Source organism: Schistocerca gregaria, chromosome 1 (assembly GCF_023897955.1).
Source record: "Schistocerca gregaria isolate iqSchGreg1 chromosome 1, iqSchGreg1.2, whole genome shotgun sequence".
Lineage (NCBI taxonomy): Eukaryota > Metazoa > Arthropoda > Insecta > Orthoptera > Acrididae > Schistocerca > Schistocerca gregaria.
In genome coordinates, this window is record NC_064920.1 from 302,005,550 (window position 1) to 302,031,434 (window position 25,885).

At 38.6% G+C, this 25,885-nt stretch overlaps 1 protein-coding gene across 1 annotated transcript in view; it reads right to left on the reverse strand.

Moving 5' to 3' along the window:
* Nucleotides 1-9,098: 9,098 nt before the first annotated feature.
* The window catches only part of LOC126342183 (serine/threonine-protein phosphatase 6 regulatory ankyrin repeat subunit C-like), a 32,422-nt gene continuing 15,635 nt past the window's right edge, over nucleotides 9,099-25,885 (reverse strand). Inside the window, exon 2 of the mRNA XM_050001833.1 lies at nucleotides 9,099-13,958. Coding sequence (XP_049857790.1) covers nucleotides 11,643-13,943 — 2,301 coding nt within the window. The 5' untranslated portion in view covers nucleotides 13,944-13,958 and the 3' untranslated portion in view covers nucleotides 9,099-11,642. The remainder of the gene's footprint in view (nucleotides 13,959-25,885) is intronic.

A 25,885-nucleotide genomic window follows, 5' to 3' on the forward strand; every position in this document is an offset into this window, starting at 1 on the left:
CTATACACGGTGTCACGGTGTTCACAGTTATGGACTGCGCTAAAGCGTATACACAGATTCCGGTGACCAATGATGACATTCCAAAAACTGCAATAATAACGCCTTTCAGTTTATTTGAAAGCAAATTTATGACTTTCGGTTTATGCAATGCTGCTCAGACCTGGCAAGGGTTTAAAGACTCGGTTCTCCAGGTGCTGCCGTTTTGTTTTTGCCTACCTGGACGATGTGTTAGTGTTCTCAGCTGACCATGAACAACACCAACAACATCTGTGAGGGATTTTCGAGCGATTGGAGCGTTACGGTGACGTCTTGAACGTGGACAAGTGTGTTTTTGGGCAGTCAGAGGTGACATTTCTTGGCCATAAGATTTCTGCTGAAGGCTCTCTTCCTCTGTCCGAGAAGATGGACGCTATCTTGCAGCTACCCCGACCAACTACGATCAAAGAATTACGTCGTTTTTTGGTGATGCTCAATTTTTATCGACGACATCTTCCCCATGCTGCAGAGCTGCAAGAACCTTGACGGCAGCATTATCAGGCCCTAAAGTAAATAGCAAGTCTCTGATACAGTAGACAGAAGGCATGTGTTCTGCATTCGAGGCAACAAAGAAGAGCATGGCTGACGCGGCACTTCTCGCACACCCATGGCTTGACGCGCCATTAGCAATTGTCATAGACGCGAGCCAAACAGCGATCAGAGCCGCATTACAACAATGGTCGGACAATGCATGGCAGCCACTGGCGTATTACTCCCACAAGCTTTCGCCTGCACAGAGAAAATGGAGCACATATGGCCGTGAGCTCTTGGCGGTATACCAAGCAGTGAATATTTCTGCCCCCAAGTGGAAGCACGAACTTTCATGATATATACAGACCACAAGCCACTCACATTCACCTTCCATCAAAATAGTGTCAACTGCTCCCCCTGTCAATTTCATCGCCTTGTTTTTGTGGCCCAGTTTCCTACCGACATTAGACATATTTCTGGGAACGACAACATTGTTGTGGATTGCCTATCACGGATCAGCAGTGTTTCCAGTACCATAGACTTTCCTGCACTGGCACAGGCACAGAGAGATGACGAAGAACTCCTTGCCTATATTAAAGATACGTCTTCCGCATTGCAACTGAAACTCATTGATGTTCCGGGGGAATATACACAGCTATACTGTGACGTTTCTCGCGGCCGACCTCGTCCCTTTCTGACGCCGGCTTTTAGAAGACAAGCCTTTGATACACTACATGGATTGTGCCATCCAGGCGTACGCCCGACATTCCGCCTAGTATCACAACGTTTCGTGTGGCCAGGCATACAAAAAGACTGCCGTGAATGGGTCCAATCTTGTCTTCAGTGCCAATGCTGCAAGATTAACCACCATGTACACACACCGATCGGCGATTTTCCTGATACCAACGCCCACTTTGCCCATGTTCATTTGGATGTAGTCGGACCACTTCCACCTTCGAACGGAAAGGGAAAAAGATATCTGTTTACTATGATCGACCATTTTACACATTGGCTGGAGGCAGTGCCGGTGGATAAGATCACGGCAGACACATTAGCTTCCACTTTTGCAATGACTTGGTTGGCAAGATTTGGGCACCCACTACATATTACCACTGACCGCGGATGGCAATTTGAATCAGACCTGTTCTCACAGCTGGCCAAGTTCTGTGGTTACACCCACCATAAGACCACTAGTTATCTCTCAGCAAGCAATGCAATGATCGAACGCTGGCATCGTTGTTTGAAGGCCATGCTGATGTGCCATGAAGGAACCTGGCAACCGCACTACCAGTGATCTTGTTAGGCTTATGGACGACTTTCAAACCAGACCCGGGGTCGTCAGCGGCAGAACTGGTTTATGGAGAAACACGCGCCTTCCTGGTGACTTTGTAGACACTGATGCCATAGGGACAGTTGATACTGGCCAGCCAGATTTCTTGTGACGCCTGAGGGACCATGTATCAAAGATTCGCCCTCCAAAAGCCACACGTCATGGCAAGCCGCCCACATTCAGGCACCAGGGCCTTGAACAATGTCGTCAAATCATGCTCCACACTGAGGGCGTTAAACTGCCTCTACAAGCTCCTTATTCTGGCCCATATGAAGAGGTACGGTGCAGTGCCCACACGATGGATATCCTAGTGAATGGCAAAACCACGGCTGTTGCATTGAATTGGGTTAAACCTGTGTATGTTTTTCCCAACACCCCACTAGCAGCACCTTGTCATAGACATCCACTTACCGCTGTTCCAGACACTGACGCCACATCTCCAGCGCCGGCTCTTCAACATCCGCTGCCCAATGCAGCACAACATCTGCCTCCTGACGCTGTTCCTACTCCTCCGATGAGCACGACCCTTTCTGGATGTTGGGTGCACTTTCCAACACAGTACCTCGACGCCGACACTCCGCTTCCGCCCGGGGGGCTGATGTAGCGACGCTGCTGCGCGCTAATTCAAGCTAGCTGGTGTGTGTGTGTGTGTGTGTGTGTGTGTGTGTGTGTGTGTGTGTGTGTGTGTGTGTGCGCGCGCGCGTGCATGTGTCAGTGCAATGCTGTGCGGTCGTAATTACTGTACTCGATGTCTGTGTAGTTTCGCACCCTACCTCTAGAGGCACTGTGTTTTCTAGCTTTTATATATGTTCTGTTTATTATTATTATTCCTTGTTTTTTGAGTTAATTGTAGTTCCGTGCCTCCTGGCTTGTGTGGATGAGTACTGTTTTCTGTCCAATAACTACGGAAGTGTTCCCAGGATTAAGAATCCTTCTGTAGAGGATGGAAGCAAAATTTTGTAACTCCGATCAGTCCATGCATGCCGGGCGTTATCAGATACGCAATCGCAATAAAGTTATCATTGCTGAACTGAAGGTCTTTATTCTTCTGAATCACATTAAGCAAAGGTTGGACAGCCACCAGTTTAGCTGAACCTGACACATACATAATAAGGCAATTTACATCAGTTAGTTTTGTTAAGAAACTCATCAGTGGTCTACTAATTGTTTCACATGAGTAAGTTGTACATTATTAGTAGTTAAAAATTTTATATTTGCTGGAAAGTACTGAAAATGTGTGTTTTCAAATACTGGACATTGTTTCAAAGCAAAGCAATTACCTTTAAGTCTTGGAAAGCGAATAGCATCAGCATGCTATGCCCTTAGAATAATAAAATCGGTGTGTAGTAATGCATCCACCAGAGCAACTTACTTTGCATATGTGCACCCAGTCATTTGTTATGGAATAATCTTTTGGGGAACAAATACTCAAAATATGCAAACAATCTGCAAACTACAAAAAGAGCTATCCGAATTATGACAAATAGTAACAAGAGAATGCAGTGCACCAAGTTGTTTAAATTTATGGGAATCTTGACTGTTCCCTGTGAATACATTTTTCAATCATTGATTCACATAAAGAAAAACATCAATTAGTACCCAACGAACAGTTCCCTACATGAACATGAAACCAGATCAAGTTACCACCTACACCTGAGCAGAAAAAAACAAAACGAAAACACAGAATAGTGTACTACACAATGGACTTAAACTATTCAACAAACTTCCACAGAACATAAAAGATAGAAGCAAAATACATGCCTTCAGACACAGCCCAAAAAGTTACTTGTTAGAAAACTGTTTTTATTCTGTCAAAGATTACCTGGAAAGTAGGTAAAATTCTGTTGACAATGTGACTGATTAAGTACTGTAATTAGGGGCTTTCTTTGGTATGTTCTATACCAGAGTGGTACATCAGGTGTAATCGTGAAACACAGTAAGACAAATAACTGAAGTTTATATTTAGGTAATGCAATTGTACTTCTATATACTCTTGTGTCTGTATCATATATATGTATTTATTGACAATGTTGACAATGTATTTGTTGACATGTTAACAATGTGAGTGACTAAGTACTGTAGTTAGGGGCTTTCTTTGGTATGTTCAATAACAGAGTGGTACGTGATGTATATTCATGAAACACAGTAAGACAAATACTTGTAGTTTATTTGCAATTGTACTTTTATATACCCTTGTGTCTGTATCATATATATGTATTTGTTGACAACATCCATACAATCTATATTGTCTACACATGGATAGAAAAAATAAATAAATAAATAAAGCATATTGTCTGCATTCTTAATTCTGACTCAGTGAACTGAGCTGTTGGGTGACAAACACGATACACTAGTTACTATAAATCTGATTAAGAATTGTGTATTGTGAAGCAGTAGACAATTTCTTCTACATTATGTTCTTCAATTCACTCCAAAAATAATTCATATAGTACACTTTGGTCTTGTGAAACTTCAATTTGGTTCAAGAAATGAAGAGGAAACTGAGGACTTAAAACCCCATTGGCAATGAAGTAATTACAGAGTACAAGTTCAAATTGAACATCTTTAGAGACAGAAAATGGCAATATTCTTTTCAGAAGACCAAGCCTGGAATTTGCAAATCAATGACTTAGAAAAACCACAAAAAATCCAAATTTGAATAGCGACATAGGGATTTAAACACCACTCATTTCAAATGTGAGTTCAGTGCCTCAACTGCTCCACCATATCTAAACCCCTAAATATAAAGCCACAAGACGTTATAAACATGCCAGCTTTTTTCATCTTACCTATGTCTGAATGATGATTTACTTAGACATTTGAGCAGTTCTGTGGTAGCTCCTCTCAGTTTATTACCAGGGTATAAACACAATAATTTAAGAAAGTCAACATTTGCAGAGTAGGGTCTCTCTTCAACAAATTCTGGAACATTCATAATTTCACACCAACGATGAGTTGGAGCGAAACACGGTTGGCATCCTTGTAAATGCCTGTGTTTAATGTGTAGTTGCCAGAAGTTTCATTGTTGTATGCCTTTGTATGCCTCTTATTGTTCAGTGTTGTATTAAGTAGAACACCGTGTCACACAGTTTGCAAATTTCAAGATAGCACAGTTAGAGGAGCAAAGTGTCAAGATGGCACAGTTAGAGGAGCAACACATCTGCATTTAATTTTGTGTGAAACTCAAGAAAGCCTTTACAGAGACACACCAAATGATGCAGGAAGCCTACAGTGATGAGTGCTTATGAGGTACTCGGTGTTATGAATGGTTCACACAGTTTAAATATGGCCAGAAGGAAGTTAAAGATGACCCTCATCCATGACGCCCTTTGATGTTCATATCAGAAATGTCAACGAAATTGTGCATACCAATTGCACACTGACTGTCCAATAGATTGCAGAAGAAAGTAAAATTTCATTTGGATCATGTCATGGAATCCTGATACAGCATCTTGAAATGCATCATGTTGCCATCAAGTTTGGCCCGTCAAGACCAGTAAGCTCTTTGCCTCACAATCTGAGAAGAGCTTTTTGATTACACAAGTGAGAACAAGATCTTCCTTAAGAGAATCATAACTGGTGACGATATGTGGGCCTACGGTTATAATGTTGAGACCAAAGTTCAATTTTCACAATGGGTTTCGGGAAGGTTCTCCAAAATCAAGAAAAGCTCATCAGCTCAGGTCAAATGTCAAAATCATGCTGATAGTTTTATTTGACTTTGGAGAAATAGTTCATCATGAATTCATGCCACAGGGACAAACTGTTAATCAGTGGTACTATCAGGATGTGTTGCGATGCCTGTGAGAAAATGTGAGAAGGAAATGTGGTGAGATAATTCATGGCTCTTGCATCATGATAATGGACTCGCTTGTTCATTCCTGTTAGTGCACAGTTATGGCACAAAAAATGAAATCATTGTGTTGCCTCATCCTCCATACTCTACAAACTTGGCCCCTGTTGACCTTTTTTAATTCCAAAGTTGAAAACCCCTTTGAAAGGACAAAGATTTGCAATGATAGATGAGATAAAAGAAAATTTGCAGACTGCGTTTTGCGTGATCCAGCAAGAGACGTACCGAGACTGTTTCTAGAAGTGGAAATTATGTTGGGAGCGGTGTATCAATTGTGGAGGAGATTATTTCAAAGGAGATCATGCACAATAAATAAAAGGTAAGCATAGCAAAATTTTGTGGAGAAAGTTCTGGAATTTTTTAAACAGACCTCGTATGCAATTAGATGACAAAAGGAGGATAAAATTAAATATGGAGGTAGTTGACTCTTAAAATTAAATTCGTGAAAGAGAATAGTTTTCTTTGGCTTTGGAGAAATAGTTCATCATAAATTCATGCCACAGGGACAAGCTGTTAATCAATGGTACTATTGGGATGTGTTGCGATGCCTACGAGAAAACGTGTGAAGGAAATGGCCTGAAATGGGGTGACATAATTCATAGTTCTTGCATCACAATAACGAACCCACATATTCATTGTTGCAAAAGTGTAATAAGTTTAGAATCTTTTTTTTTAATGTCTAAATGAGAGTTTAAGTAAAGCTGTAAGTGCCATGCTCCACTTCCAAGCAATCACTGAATGTGTAACTCATGTATTTCTGTTCAGTAACAAAGATTACAACACTGATACAATTAGAAATAAAGTTTTCCATACTTCACTTCAAAAAAGTCAACTACAAACAGGGCCTCCTTATTTTCACCACTTAATTTGTTGATCAATAGAAAGTGAGGAATATTTCCTAGCATCAGATCACACAGTTTGAACCCCAAAATTACACAATACTTTATTTTATTTTATTATGTTGCACAACATAGTTAAATTCTAATTATTTAAACTTGCATCGTGTTGTGATGGTTCTTTTGTGAACAGATGTCCCTTCATTTATTACATACGGCTTTCCTTGAATTCTTTGCTCAGTGTTCTTCTTTTTGTTTCTAATTTAGCCTTTCCTTTCTATCATAAAACATTGGACGTAGAAGATGCAAATGCATGAAAATAACTAAAATGAAGTAAATTGTACTAGTGAGAAACAAGTTATAACATGTTTACAGTAGACTCAGATATGCTTGGCACATTCCATGTTCCTCATGTCAAAAACGCAGGAACTTGGACACTACTGAATCTATTGGAGGTATTTTAAAGTACAAGGGGGCCTTCTCTGCTAGTTGCAACCCACCTCTAGTTAGTAGCCTTGGCGCATTCAGCCGTTTGTAGGGGTAGAAATAACAAAAAAATCCAATTTTGGCACTTTCAGCACTTCCCATTTTAAGTCTTCAGTCAGCAACAGAAGACAAGAGTCTAAAACATTTTACACTCTTTTAATAACATACAATGAGATACTTTTTCCCTCTTAGGAATCATATAAGGCATGAAGAAAGAAAGTAATACATATAGAACATCAGTTTCAGCTAGTATGTTGAAATAGTATTTTCCAAATCGTTTGCCTCAAATATTTTGCTTCCACTTAGTAACTAAGAAAAAAATGAAACATGACATCATCACATATTAATACACAAAAGCTATGATTTGAAATGTGGTTGTCTTTGTTCAGTCCTGTCTTCTAATTGGTTTGGTCTGGTCTGGTTGGTCCAGCTTCAGTATCTGTTTGAACACAACATTGCTTTACATGGTACAATCTGTTGGTGGTGATACAACTTTGCCTTCCTCTGACAAGCTAGGTAGGAATAAGACAGATTTCAACTATTCACCCTGTTCCTTAATAAATTGTTCCATTGAATCATATAACTGCAACTTTTATCTTCAATGTCATTAATACAAGCTCCTCTATTTGTCTGCATTTAATTTTCTATTTTTACTTATTATACAATGTGGAAGTCAACTACGAGGGCGGATCAAATATAAAAGGAATTTTATTTTTTATTTGAATTCATTTATTGAAAAACTCAATGTAATTATAATTCATTTTTTCACATAGTCTCCTACTTTGGAAATGCATTTGTCCCAGTGTATGGGCAGCTTTTTGATGCCTTCCTCATAAAAAGAACTGAGTTGTGTCACCATCCAGTTGCACATGAAATCTTCCACACTCTCATTGTCTTCAAATCATTGCCCTCCTAGAGCTCCTTTAAGTGGTCCAAATAAATGGAAATCGCACCATGATAAGTCCAGGCTGTAAGGAGGATGATCAAGTGTAGTCCAGTGCATTTCCTGTAGCTTGGAGACAGTTAGAGCTGCAGTATGGGGTTACACATTGTAGTGGAGGAGGATGACCTGTCGAATCTATTGATCTCATCTTTTGTGGTGATATGCAACTCTCGCCTTGTTCAACAAAAGTAGTAATCAGCATTGATTGTGCACCGCTCATGCAAAAAATCAATCAGCAGAATGCCTCGTTGATCAAAAAAAAAGAAAGAAAGAAAGAAAAAAAGAAAAAGAGAAATTGTTGAAAGAACGTTGCCAGCTGACAGTCAAGTCTTGGCTTTCACTGGCGCTGCCTCCCTTTTCCACCACTACTCTTTACTGGCTTGTTTAGATTCTGCAGTGTAGTGATAAACCCATGTGTCATCACAGGTGAAGATCCAACTCAAAAATGCCTCACCTTATTCTGTAAACCTTGCTGTACCCCTCTGACACACCTCCAAATGTTTCAACTTCAGATTTTCGGTCGAAAGTTTAGGGACCCATCTGGAACACACTTTACGGAACTGTAGGTCATTTGTGATGATTGCTTGACATCTCCCATAACTGATTCCGATTCTCACCGGTCGATTGTCGCCAGTAATGTCTTTAACTGCACGAATGTTTTTGTCTGTAATGCTGGTCCGAGGATGGCAATCATATTGTTGATTTTCCACACATTCTTGTCCTTCCTCGAACTTTTTATGCCAGGCAAACATACGCGTGCTTGATAATGTTTTATCACTGAACTGTGCAAATTTCAGCTGTTGTAATCCTTCATGACCAAGAAATTTGATGATAATGCATTGCGCGACGGAGGGATGCACCTGTTGCTCAGACATTGTAAGCATTACTGACAAAACAGCGGGAAATATCTAACAGCACACTCTCCTCACTTCTAAGGGTCCCGTCTAAGCATCACAGAAGTGTGGGGCCAGTCCTACCAACTGTTGTTCAGGAACAAAGATCCCATTTCCCTTTTATATTTGACCCCCCCCCCCCCTCCCTCGTACTAACAGGGTCCTTCCACTTTGTATTTTGGTGAATGCTCTCATTCTTGACTTGTATTTATACAGCCAAATACTTATTTTTTTCTGACCTCCTTCCCAGTTTTTCTGTGTAGTACAAGAGACTCCTATAGTGCTGTGGTAAATATAGACTTCCATAAACCTTAATTCATACTCAATATACTTTCTGCTGTTTTGTGGCCCACCTCTCCTAAAATAAAATAATTAAAGAAACCTTCATTCTCTCCTCTACACTTTTCTTTTTTTTACTTAGCAGACTGTCATAATCAAGTAGACTTTCAAGACCAGTATTAATTTCATTACAATCCTTCTGTATGTGTTGCTGCATTGTAATATAAAATAGTTATAACACCAGTAAGTAATCTTTTGGCTGTACTTCTGCAGTCACCCCCAGAGTATGGACTGATTTTTCATCCAGAGCTAGATCACCTAAATATGCCAAATTGATAGGTTTTCTTGTTTTAGTATTTTTGTTTTGATATGGTAGCATAAGCAGAAAGACTTTCAAAAACTACCATGTTACTTTCATTTATAACATGTTTGTTGTATGTTTCTTTTACTTTTCATTAACCTATCTCTCTGCCAAAATGAAAATGTTATGACAAATTTTAGAGCAATTTCTTACATTTGCATGTTAATTTTTCTCTGGCTTTGTTCTCATAGGAGACTAAGTGATAAGCTGTGGTACTGCCTTGTTTTCTGTAAGTGACTACCTTTCTTAATTTTCTGGGGTTAGTATCATCACATTACATTTTTAAACTTTAAGCACAGCATATAAGGTTTGATTTCTGGGTAATTTCAGATAGAATGTGTCTCTCCCTAGGTTTGAAGTGTCCTCTAGGTGGATGTGTCTCTCACTAGGCTTGAAGTGTCCTCTAGGTGGAAAGTATCATTAATGTAGCCTATTTCTGTAACATGCCTCTCATTTTATTTAAAATTAAAATTGGTTTTTTAAGGACAGATATACAGTTTTTGAGAGATACAGCAAATGGTAAGGAGCTATAACTGGTTAATTATTTTAGTTACACCTGCAACACAGATTCTTTGGTGTTATTATATTTCTTAAAGTACAGGTGATCAACATTTGTTACACTAGTCAACAGTTTACGCAATAGTGACATTAAAATTATTGAAAATTAACAGTTGTCCACAAGGTCTAGATTTTTAGACAAAAAAAAAAAAATGTTTCTTTAAGTAACTTTTGATTTGATAGCTACAAAAGCTCAAATGATTTGGCATTAAGTGTGAGTAGCTTTTTTGATTGCACAATAATGTTTTCTGTCCATGATGAAGAAAATGCATTTCTCATGCTACCCAAAGAAACTAAAAAATATGCTGAATAATTGTTTGATTCTATATTTTCCACAGAAAATAGACACAGAAGATACTGAAGGTATCTTTAACTACTTTGTTGTTCGTAGCAATTCTATGCTCTGTATAATCTGAATAGTATCAGTTTTCCAGATCACTGCCTGTCTCTTTCCTTGTCACTTTGGACAACGATTTTTTGCCTTTTCATAAGCCTTCAATGTATTCTTCTCATTGCATTTGGTTTTACTAGATTTGTATATGTTTTCTACAAAATCCTATTTTGAATCCTGCTGTACACTGCTAAGATTTATGACACTTATTTCACAGCTTCTTTGCATATTTCTGACTCCTCCTCCCTTTCCCACTTCAGTTACCATAAATCTAGCAGATTTTTGTATTATCTTTTATCCAGTATATATGACTCATTGCTCCCCATCCAAATTAGTGAAAATACAGTTCTTCACTATAAGTTATCATTTTTCTCTTTGGTATGCTCTATTCTTCATTACCATGGATGCTTACAATGCTATCCTGTACCCTGAATCTTTTGACTACAGAGCATGTTGGCAACATGTGTTCCATTTCAATTCACTGTCATTATTTTATGATCTCTGTTAATAATAATAAGATTTTATAAATCCATATCTGAGAATCATTACCCTAGCTCATAACTTCCAGCATTTATAGTCTTTCTCAACTTTATCTTCACTGCTTGTAATTTATGAACATAATTATCACATATTAACATCATGCAGTAGTGAAGTGAGATAGAACTAAAATGGCAAATACAAAATAAAGCTTTAATATAATTTCAATTGATTCTTTTATGCAAATTCTCAACAAGAATAGAATAAAAAATAGAGTAACTGAATTTTTTTAAAAAAATGTATGTTGAATTACAACACAAAATGTGTAAACAAAATTTAAGCATTCATAGAAAATGAAGATAATTCTCCTAGTAACTTGTAATTTAAACCACCTGGACAACAAACAATTGAGAGATTAACATGTTAAACTCAATAGTTACTTTACAGTTACATAAACAATGAAACTGAATTAGCTGAACACTAAGTGACAGAAGCTCTTGATGTGTCATGTGTATTACATACACAAACGATCAAGACATATTTTATAACAACACAAATTGTTTTTCCTTTATATTAATAATCCACATAACAGAAATACAATGTCACTTGTCACCCAGAAGGATTAACAGCAGTTAAACAAAATAGATCAGTGCATTTGTACAAAAGGGATTAAGTTCAGTGCCAGTCTTTGTACAATAAGTCAATGAAATACTATGACTGTATCATTTTTAATCTTTTAAAAGTCTCATCAATGCATAATTTGTATTATCTTTAGCAATATCGTATGGAGATTCCCCCCAACAATCCTTGATATCCTTCCTGGCACCAGATTCAAGCAAAATTCTTACTGTTTCCAGGCTGTCACTGTCAGTTGCACAATGAAGTGGTGTTTGTCCATAGTCATCCTGTACATTTATTCCAGCACCCCATTCCATTAACATCTGAACAAGGTGAGTTTTCTGGAAAGATGCGGCACAGTGTAAAGCTGTCCAACCATTTGTACATGTCATATTTACATCAGCCCCTGCTCGTAGCAGTGCACTCACAGTGTCCTTACTGCACCATGCAACAGCCAGAAAAAGAGGTGTATTAAGATGACTGTCTTGTGCATTGACTGCAGCACCTGCAGCTGCCAACGTCTGCACTACCACATCTTGACCAATCATGGCTGCTTTATGCAATACAGTTCGCTTATATTCATCACAGCCAAGAGAGTACACTTGACAAAGAGCACGAACACTCTTTATGTTGTTGTTTTCTGCAGCTAAATAAATTGGTTTTTCTGTCCATTTATCCTGCTTTCCCCCATTGGCATCTGCGCCTTTCTTACAAAGAAACTCCACTATTTCAGAATGTCCTCGTTGTGCTGCACAGTGCAATGGTGTCCTACCATCCTTATCAGTAGACTCAACATTACATCCTTTGTCAAAAAGTGTTCTTACTGTTTCAAGACACCCTGAAGCTGCAGCAAAGTGTAAGGGAGTTCGATCTTTCTTATCCCTAACATTAGGGCTGATGTTGCTCAGTAAGAGTAACTCAACAACACAACATTTTCCAGATGCTGCTGCAAAGTGTAATGCTGTCATACCACTGTCGGTAATTGCGAATGGATCAGCACCAGCATCCAGTAGAAGGTTTATGCACTCTTTACTGCCACATTTTGCTGCACAATGAAGTGGTGTCTCTCCAGAAATATCTGTAATGTTAATATCAACATTTTGGGCTATTAGTAATTTCAGGGTGTCTGCCTTGCTAGATGCAGCAGCAAAATGTGCAGGTGTCCTACCATCATTGGTCATTGCATTTCCATCAGCCCCAGCATCAAGCAGTGTGCATACAGTTTCTGCACTGCAACTGCCAGCAGCTTCATGCAGAACTGTCCTTCCAAACAAATTTGGTGCATTCACATGCACTCCTGATTTTGCCAGAGTTTGAACTGCAACATCACTGCCCCTGCATGCTGCTGCAAGTAGAACATGAAATTTATGTTCATCAAAGGTATCAGAAAATTGATGTAGCAGTAACTGCACAGTTTCCTGATTGCCACTCTCTGCTGCAAGGAACAGTATCTTCCTTGACTGCTCACTAACACTGAAATCTACAGATTGGTTACACAAAAGTTGCACCACAGCAGTCTGTCCCTTCTGAGCTGCATACTGCAATGGGGTTTTCCCATGTTTGTCTGTAATTTCTCTATTGGCTCCAGCGTCTAGCATGTATGAACAAATATCACTGTTCCCATGCTCAGCAGCACGATGCAGTGGTGTCATCTGATCTGCATCTCTGATATCGACATCAATACCTGCTTCTATTAATGTCTGTGCTGCAATATAACAGCCAGTTACCGCTGCAAAATGCAATGCAGACTGATTTCTGTCATCATACACGCTAGCTCCAGAAACCAAAAGAAGGCGCACTGTCTCTGCATCTCCCATTTGTGCTGCTATGTATAAAGGCCTCTCTTCCAAATTTTGACTGACATTTATGTCAGCCCCAGCATCACAAAGTAACTTGACTACAGCAGTATGTTTAAGCTCAGCTGCTCTTTGTATTGCTGTCTTTCCTCCCACATCTTTCATTTCCTTGTCAGCTCCAGAATTCAGTAGCATCCTCACTGCTTGTGTACAATTGCTTTTTACAGCTTCATGTAGCGGTGTTCTCTGTGAGAGATCACAAATATTTATATCCGCATTAGTATTAATAAGACACCGCACAATACTATGACGATGGTGTCTTATTGCCATATGCAGTGGTCTAGTCTGATCCAGTTCAAGGCAAATGTTGGCCAGAGATGGCACTTCACTGAGAGCATATCTCAAAAGGCACGAATAACCTGCCTTGCAAATTGTCGTTAGAATCCCAACTGCTGCTTCTCTATTCTTCAGCTTATCTCTGGTCACTTCCAAATCTCTTAGAGAAATTCCATTTTCCAACTGCTTCTCAATCCAATCCCAAGCATTTGTCTCTTCAGCAAATCGTAAAGGGGTCCATTTAAAAATTTCTTCTTTGGTGAGAGCTGTCTGTGCCATACTATCAGGACAGGTCTGCAAAGAGAAAAATACACAAATATCATAATATGGTCTAACTATTTGTTACAAGACAAAAATAATTTTAACTGCACTTATTATGGAACACTGATAAATCAATATGGTCACCACATACAAAATAATTAATGCTTGCCTGGTGTAAAAAAAATGGAAATTATAGTTCAGCTACACTAATGATTACCAGCAGAAAAAAGTCCCTTTAATATTTGTTCAACTTATTGAACAATTTTAAACAAATTAGTGACATTACTGAACTATCACATGCTTTACTAATTAAAAAGAAATTGTAATTCTAAATAATAAATGGTCTGCATATTTGACAAACTGTTGACTAGATACAACCCATGAACATAAAGAAATTTTTGAATTATTTTATGCATTGTTCAGTGTGAAAAAATGCATCTTCCCCATGCTGTCCAATATAAGAACATGTGATATCAATATATGGATATAAATATGCCACCAGTTGCTGTTTTTGGATTTTTGGTATGATCTATTGTACCATTTTCTAGTTTTGAGCCATGGCATGCTCATCATCAGATGGACGCGTTACTGGGGCATTATATTGGGGACCAAGTGTAACAAGATGTTGTGGTGATGGTGACTGCACTGCATTGTAATATTTGTAGCAAATCTGTTCTCATAATATATATTATCTGGTAAAACACACAAATATACACAGTGTTTAGCTGCAGCTGGTTTTACATTTCTTCACATTACATCCAGTGTTTATCTTCTGCGAATAAGTGTAAAACCAAGAGCAGCTAAATACTGTGTATATTTTTGTCTATTACCTGATAATGTACATTATGGGAATGGATTTATGATGCAGTGCACTCACCATCACCACAGTACCTAGCTACACTTGGTCTACAATATAGTGTTCCTGTTCACCTCCATCTGATGATGAGCATGCAGTGGCTCAAAAATTAGTTAACAGAATAATAAATTACAGCAAAAGTCCAAAAAAGTGACTGGTTGCATATTTATATCCAAATAAATCACCAATAATAACATGTGCATCTTTCAAGAGAAAATTTTCATACAGCATACATATAATAGGTGCATCTTTCTTCAATAGTGAAGAATTGCATCACATAACCTAACACGCACAGTACAAGGGTGGTTTGAAAGGTTCTCGGAATAGAATAGAAAAAAAGTACTTAAATCACTGAAACTTTTTTAATTTTTTCAATGCATTGTAGATTAATGCACTTGGTCCAATGATGTTCCAGTGCCTTGATCACATCTTGAAAATGAGTTTCCTCCACATCTGCAAAATAGATGTTAACTTTGGCTATAATTCTTCTTTTGAAGTGAATCTTCATCCATCAAAAAACATTTTCAGTTTTGGGAAGAGGTGGAAGTCTTATGGAGCCATATCAGGTGAATAAGGTGGCTGTGGAAACAATTCAAACCTCAGTTCGCGTAATTTTGTCATGGGAATGGCACATGTATTTGATCCAGAGTCAAGAGTCGTGGCATCCATCTTGCAGGTCATTTTTTCATTTCTAATTCTTCAGTTACAATGTGACATCTGGCAAATGTGAGAAATTTCACACACTTTCAATCAGTGATCCTCCATAACCATTTTGTGCACTTTTGCACTGATTTCTGGAGTAGTGACATCTTGGCCGACCGCTGCACATTCAAGCTCCCCCAACCAAATTTAAATTCATTTGTCCACTTGGCAACATTTGAATATGGAGGAGCAGAGTCCCCCAGTGTATTCTGGAAATCGGCATAAATGTCCTTTTCTTTCATACCTTTCTTTATGAATTTTGATTAGGATGTGCAATTAAATAGCCAGGAGATAGTATGATTGCCTAGCTGCCAGTTAGCGCTAGTTTATTAAGTTCACGTCTATAATTAGACGCTATCCAGGGTGCATGTGTAGTATTCTACTACAAACACAAACTAGCCTTACACACCACGTTACTCTGGGAAGCCGAGTAATGAACCAAAGAGCTACCACCTAGTCATATTATTGAGCTCTGTCTTTAAACTCCTGGAAAGACTTCTCTATAACCGCATTGCCACCAAAACTCTGGAGTCAGTTCCCATAGAGCAAGTTGGGTTCCACCATGTGCCAGCTGTACAGACCAGGTTATGTCACTAATTATGTACATAGAGGCTGGGTACCAAAGGAAATTAAAAACATCAGCTGTTTTCATAGATATATCTGCTGCCTATGACACTGTATGGAGATATGTCCTATTGTACAAATTCATGCAAACAATCCATTGCCTGAGAACTACCAGACTTATAGATACCATGCTTGCTGCCAGAACATTCCAAGTAGTAACAGGAGAACAGATAAGCATCCAAGTAACCCCGAACAACGGCCTACCGCAGGGCTCCATGTTGGTTCCACAACTGTTCAGCTTGTATAATGCCAATATGCCATCCACATCTTCCAGAAGTTTAGGTACACAGATGATTGGGTCTTGGCAACACAACACAAGAACTTTGAGGCCATGGAAACAACATTGACACCTGACTTGGAGACATTAATTAAATACTTTTGATAAATGGAGATTACAACCAAGCCCTACAAAAAGCGAAACTACATGTTTCCATCTCAATAATAAATTAGCAAGCAAACAACTTGACATTCATCTCGAGGAAAATTGGCTCCGATCTAATGAGAATCCAAGTACCTTGGAGTCACTTTGGACACAGCGCTCACTTATAAACAACATCTGGAAAATACTGCAGCCAAACTAAAGACAAGGAATAATATTCTCCAAAAGCTGTGTGGCACTACTTGGGGCACTTTGGTTGACACACTACACACATTGGCACTCAGACTGGTCTACTTAACCATGGGGTACTGCACTCCTATCTGGATGAACAATTTTTACACAAAAGAAATCAATGTGCAGCTGAATAGCACAATGCGAACTTTCAGCGGAACCGTCAGATCAACCCCAACACATTGGCTGCCAATTCTGAGTGACATACCACCTGTGGACCTATGTCAGAGGAATGCTCTTCTCCAGGAATATAGGAAGATAATCGACAATGCCCAATTCCCTATACACTGCAACATGCCTGACCTGGAAAGAAACAAACTTCGGTCTAGACATCCAACAATGATAACAGCCAAGGAATTGCAAAGTATAAACTTTAATGCGATAAAGACCTGGAAGGATCAATGGCAAGAGGTGTGCCCTGAGCATTGTCAAGCCCTCCCCTGCATCACTGAGAGATTGCCTGGATATGAAGTACCGCGTAAAATATGGTCATCCCTTAACAGAACACACACAAATCACAGATGATGTGCAGATACTCTTTACAAATTGGGTAAAACACCAACTCCCAACTGTGACTGTGGAGCCAACAGACAGACCATCCACCACATCGTCCAAGAGTGCAACAGAAGAGTATACAGTGCAAGTTCAGTGGTTTTCTGGTAGCAACAGATAATGCAATAGACTTTATACATAATCTTGATGCTTGTATTTAATGGTATAGCCCATTATCTGTATGTTATACTCTTCTTATATGGCACATTTTGTTGTGTTTTTTAGGTATATCTTTGCTTAAATATTTGTAAGAAGCTTAAAATGATGTGCATTGCCATATGCTAAACATAAAAAAAATACATTTCTTTATGAAGTACTTAATCACTGCTTGAATCACAATTTTTTTCCATCTTCGCAAATCACTACGTGGGAACAACAAAAGAGCCATGTCACTGCTACAGCTCTCTTCCAAGAGCACTGGCGTGGCACATGTTTACAGGCAACAGTCCAATGAATATCATGTGAACAACTCATTGTGCTAGCGCTAACCTCTCATGGTGATTAGGAGAACTTTCAAACCACCCTAATAAATAGCCTTTATATACAGAGAAATGATCTGTAAAATGAAGCTATCATCAAATGAAGACGAAAAAAAAATTATAGGCCCTTTCAGATGACAAAGAGAAGAAATGATTACTGAAAATGGATGGAAGATATCAATGAAGGAAGAAGATTTCAGTACCCCCTTTCGCTCTGAGGTAATTTGAGATGGATCACTAGATCATCTCACATGTTCAGCATGGATCATTAGCTTGCTTGGTCATAGTCTGCAATTAAAATCAGCTGTGACCTTGATTAAGGAACCATACCAGTATTCATGTAGGTGACTTAAGAGAAACAAGTAAAACATAAATTTGGATGGTCAGGTGTGCATTAAAACCCACTCATATCCCTGAAACTGAGCCTAGTGTCTTAACAGCTATGGCACCTCAACACTTGCACAGGACTACAAGTGCAGGAAAGCACAGCAAACATGATGAGGCTATGGGAGGAAGGGAATAACTGATAATTTCTCAAGGTATAATTAATCACATAAGAACACAAAAATACAAGTTTTCATTTGTAGTGTTTTAATTGTCTCCCTTCTCTTGATTACTCTTTTTTCTTAGCACATTTCAAACTATAACCAGAGGTGAGATCATCAGAGACTGTACAGTTTCTCAAGGATGGAGGAACAAACTGGCCAATAACCATGTTGGAGGAATTATCCTCCAAAGTAAATCATCCCGTCTGGAAGTTATGTTAGTTAGCCTGGTTCAAATGGTGTGGTTTGAAAAAAGAATTACTTTTATGGAATACTTCAAGGGTGTAGGACATCTAGCACATTTCATCAGTTGAGCCAGAAATACCACACAAAGTTAGCACCTTATTCTTGTATCTAAACATGTACTCACCAAATCTAAGTCATATGTTTTGTCACTGCTGCACTACGTCATTTTACTACTACATCCTTCGTTCATTAAATTTAGTAACCAGCTCATGTGATATTGTTCAAAACTTTTGCATACTTACATGTCACTGTTTTGGATATAATAAACTGCCAAATTCTGGTACACACCCAAATGTACACAAGTAATTGAAAAATCAGTGTGCACAAGAATCTATAATAAAATAAAACATGGTTTATGGATAAATCCAATTTGCTAATGCAGTCCTTCAAGAACACAATCATACAAATATAACGCATTAAGAGACACACTGCTCATACTTTGTAAAAACAAGCAAAGTTTTAATACAAATTGAAATGGAATAACTGTAGTAAAGTGAAGAGGTAAATAATAATAAACACTATCTTATTGCATGATTGATTTAACACAACAATTATTTATAGAAATTTCTGTTTTGTTAAGGCAGTGACTGGTTCGAGAGAGGAAGTTACGTTTTTTATGTGACAGGAGCAAGAAACCGGTGCAGCCCTGTATATATTGCTCAGAGTGGCCTCAATGCCCAAGAAACTAGTAATGCATAACTGAAATAATTATTACGTGCTATGGCTAGTACAAGAGCCATGTTGTTTACATTAATGCAAACACAACATTACTGGACAGAAGCTTCTGACAAAGAACTGTCGCTGGTTGGCAGCACGCAATATTTTCCCTTAAACAGGCAGACACTAAGCTAAGGGCTAGTGTCTTACATACAATGAAATGAAAGCAATGTTGAAAACATATTCACTAGAAACCTAGTCAACACTAGGTTGCTAACTGCATACATGTCCGCCCCGGTAGCTGAGTGGTCAGCGCGACAGACTGTCAATCCAAAGGGCCCGGGTTCGATTCCCGGCTGGGTCGGTGATTTTCTCCACTCAGGGACTGGGTGTTGTGTTGTCCTAATTATCATCATTTCATCCCCATCGACGTGCAAGTCGCCGAAGTGGTGTCAAATCGAAAGACTTGCACCAGGCGAACGGTCTACCCGACGGGAGGCCCTCATCACACGACATTTCATTTTTTCACTGCATACATTATACAGGGTGTTACAAAAAGGTACGGCAGAACTTTCAGGAAACATTTCTCACACACAAATAAAGAAAAGATGTTATGTGGACATGTGTCTGGAAACGCTTAATTTCCATGTTAGAGTTCATTTTAGTTTCGTCCATATGTACTGTACTTCCTTGATTCATCGCCAGTTGGCCCAATTGAAGGAAGGTAATGTTGACTTTGGTGCTTGTGTTGACATGCGACTCATTGCTCTACAGTACTAGCATCAAGCATATCAGTATGTAGCATCAACAGGTTAGTGTTCTTCATGAACGTGGTTTTGCAGTCAGTGCAATTTTTACAAATGCGGAATTGGTAGATGCCCATTTGATGTATGGATTAGCACGGGGCAATAGCAGTGGCGCAGTATGTTTGTATCAAGACAGATTTCCAGAACGAAGATGTCCCGACAGGAATACGTTCGAAGCAATTGATCGGCGTCTTAGGGAGTACGGAACATTCCAGCCTATGACTCGCGACTGGAGAAGACCTAGAATGACGAGGACACCTGCAATGGATGAGGCAATTCTTCGTGCAGTTGATGATAACCCTAATGTCAGCGTCAGAGAAGTTGCTGCTGTACAAGGTAACGTTGCCCAAGTCACTGTATGGAGAGTCCTATGGGAGAACGAGTTGTTTCCATACCATGTACAGCATGTGCAGGCACTATCAGCAGCTGATTGGCCTCCATGGGTACACTTCTGTGAATGGTTCATCCAACAATGTGTCAATCCTCATTTCAGTACAAATGTTCTCTTTACGTATGAGGCTTGATTCCAACGTGATAAAATTGTAAATTTTCACAATCAACATGTGTGGGCTGACGAGAATTCGCACGCAATTGTGCAATCACGTCATCAACACAGATTTTTTTGTGAACATTTGGGCAGGCATTGTTGGTGATGTCTTGATTGGGCCCCATGTTCTTCCACCTTCGCTCAATGGAGCACGTTATCATGATTTCATAGGGGTACTCTACCTGTGCTGCTAGAACATGTACCTTTACAAGTACGACACAACATGTCGTTCATGCACGATGGAGCTCCTGCACATTTCAGTCGAAGTGTTCATACACTTCTCAACAACAGATTCAGTGACTGATGGATTGGTAGAGGCGGACCAATTCCATGGCCTCCACACTCTCCTGACCTCAACCTTCTTGACTTTCTTTTATGGGGGCATTTGAAAGCTCTTGTCTATGCAACCCCGGTACCAAATGCAGAGACTCTTCGTGCTTGTATTGTGGACGGCTGTGATACAGTAAGCCATTCTCCAGGGCTGCATCAGCGCATCGGGGATTCCATGCGAAGAACGGTGGATGCATGTATCCTCACTAACGGAGGATATTTTGAACATTTCCTGTAACAAAGTGTTTGAAGTCATGCTGGTACGTTCTGTTGCTGTGTGCTTTCATTCCATGATTAATGTGATTTGAAGAGAAGTAATAAAATGAGCTCTAACATGGAAAATAAGCGTTTCCGGACACATGTCCACATAACTTATTTTCTTTCTTTGTGTGTGAGGAATGTTTCCTGAAAGTTTGGCTGTACCTTTTTGCAACACCCTGTAGACTTCTGAACAAACAGTCTCGTTTGGTAGCTTGCAAGTTTCAGAAGTTAAGACCAGATTCCCTCACAAGACATTTAGGTAAAGTTATAAAAACACAATATTACATCCACAAAAGCTAGCACTGTACAAGCTATACTATGTAAGTCACGATATGAAGTATGGCAGAGTCTACTTCAGGTACCACTTCCACTTTTCCTGTTCCATTCCAATTTCAAATGGTGTGCTGGAATAAGGAGTGACAGAAAGATGGTCATTCCATACGGATGTTCCAGGTGCTCTACTTATCCTATACAGCAACCTGTCACCATCTACAACGGTCCAGTCACAGGCATCTCCTGTGTATAAAAGGTGGGGAAACTTGTGAAAGCAATTAAATTATATATCAGTAGTGCAGCATTATATCTGGGAATGACAGTTAAAGGATTTGGCAGAAGAAAGTGCTAACCCTCAGTTGAGTAGGGATTTGACTGATCACCCTATCTGTTGCATATTCAGTGTACTGCATGCTGATAACAAGTAATTTCACATGTATTGTTAGAAAGAACTGTCTTTTGTATGAATTGTTTTGTCTTACAGCCTTTATGTTCTTGTCTTTGAATTTAATCAAACATATACCATGCAATATCTCAAGATATACCCTTGTAGGTTAACAATTTCTTCAGCTGACTCCTTCAATTAACCAGTTATCTATATAGATGAATGGTTGCTATGAAATTGTATTTAACCACTAACTCAACCACCCAGTAGCTAAACACATTCTGCACTTACCATTACCAATGTCTTCAATAGTGGCTTCAGCACCCATTCCATTTTAATTATTTCCACCAGGAACATTCACTTTTAAGAGTTCTTTCTTCTTAGTGCAAGGACCAGATCCTCTAAATTACATGGGTGGAAACTGTCTTCCATTCTTGTAATCACACTGGCTTAAACTTAGCTAGTCCCCTCTCATTTCTCTTAGATTCCACTACTCACAAACTTTGTACTATCGTTCCCTCACCCCTTGTGATTAAAACCTTTTCTGTTCATATTTTGTTACTCCACTGAGAGCCCCTTGGCTCTCCCTCTATTATGCCTCCCACTACCTCCACATTCCCTAACTGCATCACACATTTTAGCTCCTTTAAGCTGAACCACATCTTTCACCTCCTCCCACTCCCATTAACCTGAAGAACTGCTCATTAACAGTTAATGTCAATGCAACTACAGGTGTATGTATCTGAGTGTCTGTGCAAAAGTGTGTATTTTTTGTCATTGTTACATTTTCAGTTAGAAGACTGGATTGCTGCAACTCCCCAAATAAATCTATTTGTCTCTGCATAACTACTAAAACCTACACCCAGTTTAACCTGTTAATTGTAGCCAATCTTTGGCATTCCTCTATAAATTTACTTCTCACACTTTCTGCCATAACTAAATTATTCATATTGTGCAACAAGTTTCTTTTCTCCACAATTCAATGCAGTACTTCTTCACAAATTATTTGATTTACCTAGCTACCCTTCCAAATTCTTCTGTGGCACTTCATTTTGAATTTGTGTTTACCGCTAATGACAGTCTGCAGTTTACATCCTCTTTGCTTCTGCCATTATATTTTTTGTAACTCAAATAGGAAAACTTGTCTGCTACTATCTGTGCTTCATTTCCTAATTTAATTCCATTCACATTACCTGACTGAATCTGCTGCCTTCCATCACTTTTGTTTTATTTCCGTTCATGTTCCTCCTACAACCTCTTTCCAAGACACTGTTAATTTCAGTCAACTAATCTTCTACTCCATTGCTGTCTGTGACAGGAACTGCAGTGTCATTAGCAAACATCAAAGTTATTATTTCTCCTCCCAGAACTTTAATTCTCTTGTCAAATTTCTCCTTGGTATCCTTTGCTGCTTGTTTTTATGTATTGACTGAATAAAAAGGAGGACAGCCTACAAACCTTCTCAACTACAGCCACCATTGCATGTATTTCAGTACCTACAACTGTAGACTGGTTTCAATACAAATTGTAGACTAACTTACACTCCCTGATGGTTTCGAAATTTCAAAGACTATTTTTCATTCAACAATGTCAAAAGCTTTGTCTAAATCCTCAAAATGTGTAAATTAAGGTTTGAGTTTTCTCTGCTGATCTCTTAGGATAAGTCTTAGGGTTAGAAATGCCTCACATTTTCCATTTCTCCAGAATCCAAACTGCGCTTCGGCTACATCAGCTTTTACCAGCTATTCCATTCTTGTTGGTATTTTGCAACTAACTGCTAACAGCCGCACCTATCACCACTTGCCTTCTTTGGTACTGGAATGAATGTACTCAACTTGAAGTCTGAGAGTAATCTGCTTGTCTTACATGTCCCACACACTATATGGAATAGTTTTCCCATCATTGATTCTCAAAAGAAGCTTAATAATTCAGAGGCAATATCATCTATTCCAGGTGCCTTATTTCATCTAAAGTCCCCTGAACTTTGTCAAATTCTTCCAGCATATTGAATACTCCCATCTAAGCTTCACCTACTTCATCTTGCCTTCCAATAATATTGTTTTGAATTTCTTTCTGTATAAAGCCCTTTCATGTATTCCTTACACCTTTCAACTTACCCCTCTTTGCTTAGAATTGGCTTGTCATCTGAACTCTTGATCTTCATACAGATACTTCTCCATTCTCAAAACATATCAAAAAAAAACTTATTTTACACCTTCTGTAAATATATTTTTTTAGATGTCAGTATTCAATTTACCGCATATATATATATATATATATATATATATATATATATATATATATATATATATATATTTTTTTCATGGATTATGGGGAGTACAAGTATTTATAGTGGACCTAGTCTATTTAACCACTTGTTTGTTTGCTGTTTTCACTACTTCTTATTCCAGAATGACACATTTATTTTCTATTGTACTTCCCCTTTCATTCTGCCCCTCATTTGTTACCTAATGCTCTAACTGAAACTCTCAACTATTTGTGTTCATTTCAACTTATATTAGTTTGCCCATCTTTCTCCAATTTCTTGAGCTTCAATCTGCATTTTATAACTAACAAATTATGTTCAGAGTCCACATCCATTCCTGGATATGTTTTGTAATTTAAATCTGGTTTATAAATTGCTGTCTTACCATTACATACTCTAGATAAAACCCTCTAGCATCCCCAAGTATCTTCCACATACATCAACTTCTTACATGACTCTTAAACAAAGTGTTTGAAATTGTGCTCTGTGTGAAATTCTACCAAACAGTTTCCCTTTTTATTCCTTTCCCTCAGTCAATCTCCAACTATTTTTCCTTGTTTTCTTTTTCCTAGTCATGAATTAAAGACCCTATCACGATTAAATTTTCATCTCCATTAACATAATGAATAATTTCTTAATCTCTGCTTCACTTATGAAATTAGTAAGAATATTTACTCACATTAATGTGTGGGTCATGGCATTTATAATCCACTCACTATGCTTTACATATGAGTTTACATACATTCCTATTTTCTTGTCTGCTAGAACTACTAATCCAGTACTACTCCTATTGGATTTTGTGTTGATAATCCTGTACTCACCTGAACAGAAATCCTATTTTCTTCTTGCCACTGCACATAACTAATTCCTATATCTAATTTCATCCCTTTCACTATCTTTTCAAGTTCAACTTACAAAAGAGTAATGCTGTTGTCAAACTGAAGATTCATTTGAACACCACAGTGCTTTCTAAACATAGTCCTATTAGGGATGGTAGGCGTTCCTCCAACTTTCGAATTAACTTCCCAGCTAGTCATAGGCGAGACCAACAGTTCAAAATCACAGTTCAACTTCACATCTATTACTTCAATAAAAATTGCCAGAAGTGAAAAGTGTCAGATAAAAATTCTAGAAGTAGCCATAGATTAAAACTTGATCTGTAGTCTGGTACTTGCCACTGAGCTCCACTCTCTATAGTAATAAGGCATCCATCATTCCATTATTCAGCCCACCTTACAACAATTTTGTTTTCCTGATGGTATCATTCCGTTGCGTAGTAACTGCTTGGTGATGCAAATATTGTACTATTTTACTAAGGAGGATGGCATTACCATTAAGCCATATTGTAGAGCTGCATATCTTCAGGAAGTATAATTAATTGTTGGATGTGAGGTCTGCCAGTTATGCAAAACACAGTTTTTCTCAGTACCCAAACATGTTTCGGCACCACTGTGCCATCATCAGTGGGTTTTCATTTTTATTTATTCTTTACATTTGGTGTGCATGAATTTTCTGGATCACTTGTGTGTTAATGACTACAGGTAGCTTGTCATGTTTTCATGTGGCAAGCACTTCCATTCTCCACATCAGGGTCATCAATCTCTTTGCTGACACAAGCAAGGCTCAAAGTACAAAAACACCCAACACCACACTTAAAATGAAAACAAATGGAATGAACAAAAAATGGGGAAAACATACACCACAAGGAAAAGCAGAAGAAGGTGTTAAAATCATAGAGCATATGGTCTGGGCTGGCTGACCACAATAATAGAAGAGGATGAGCCAGCCACTCTGCAACACATTAAAATGTGAACACATGTA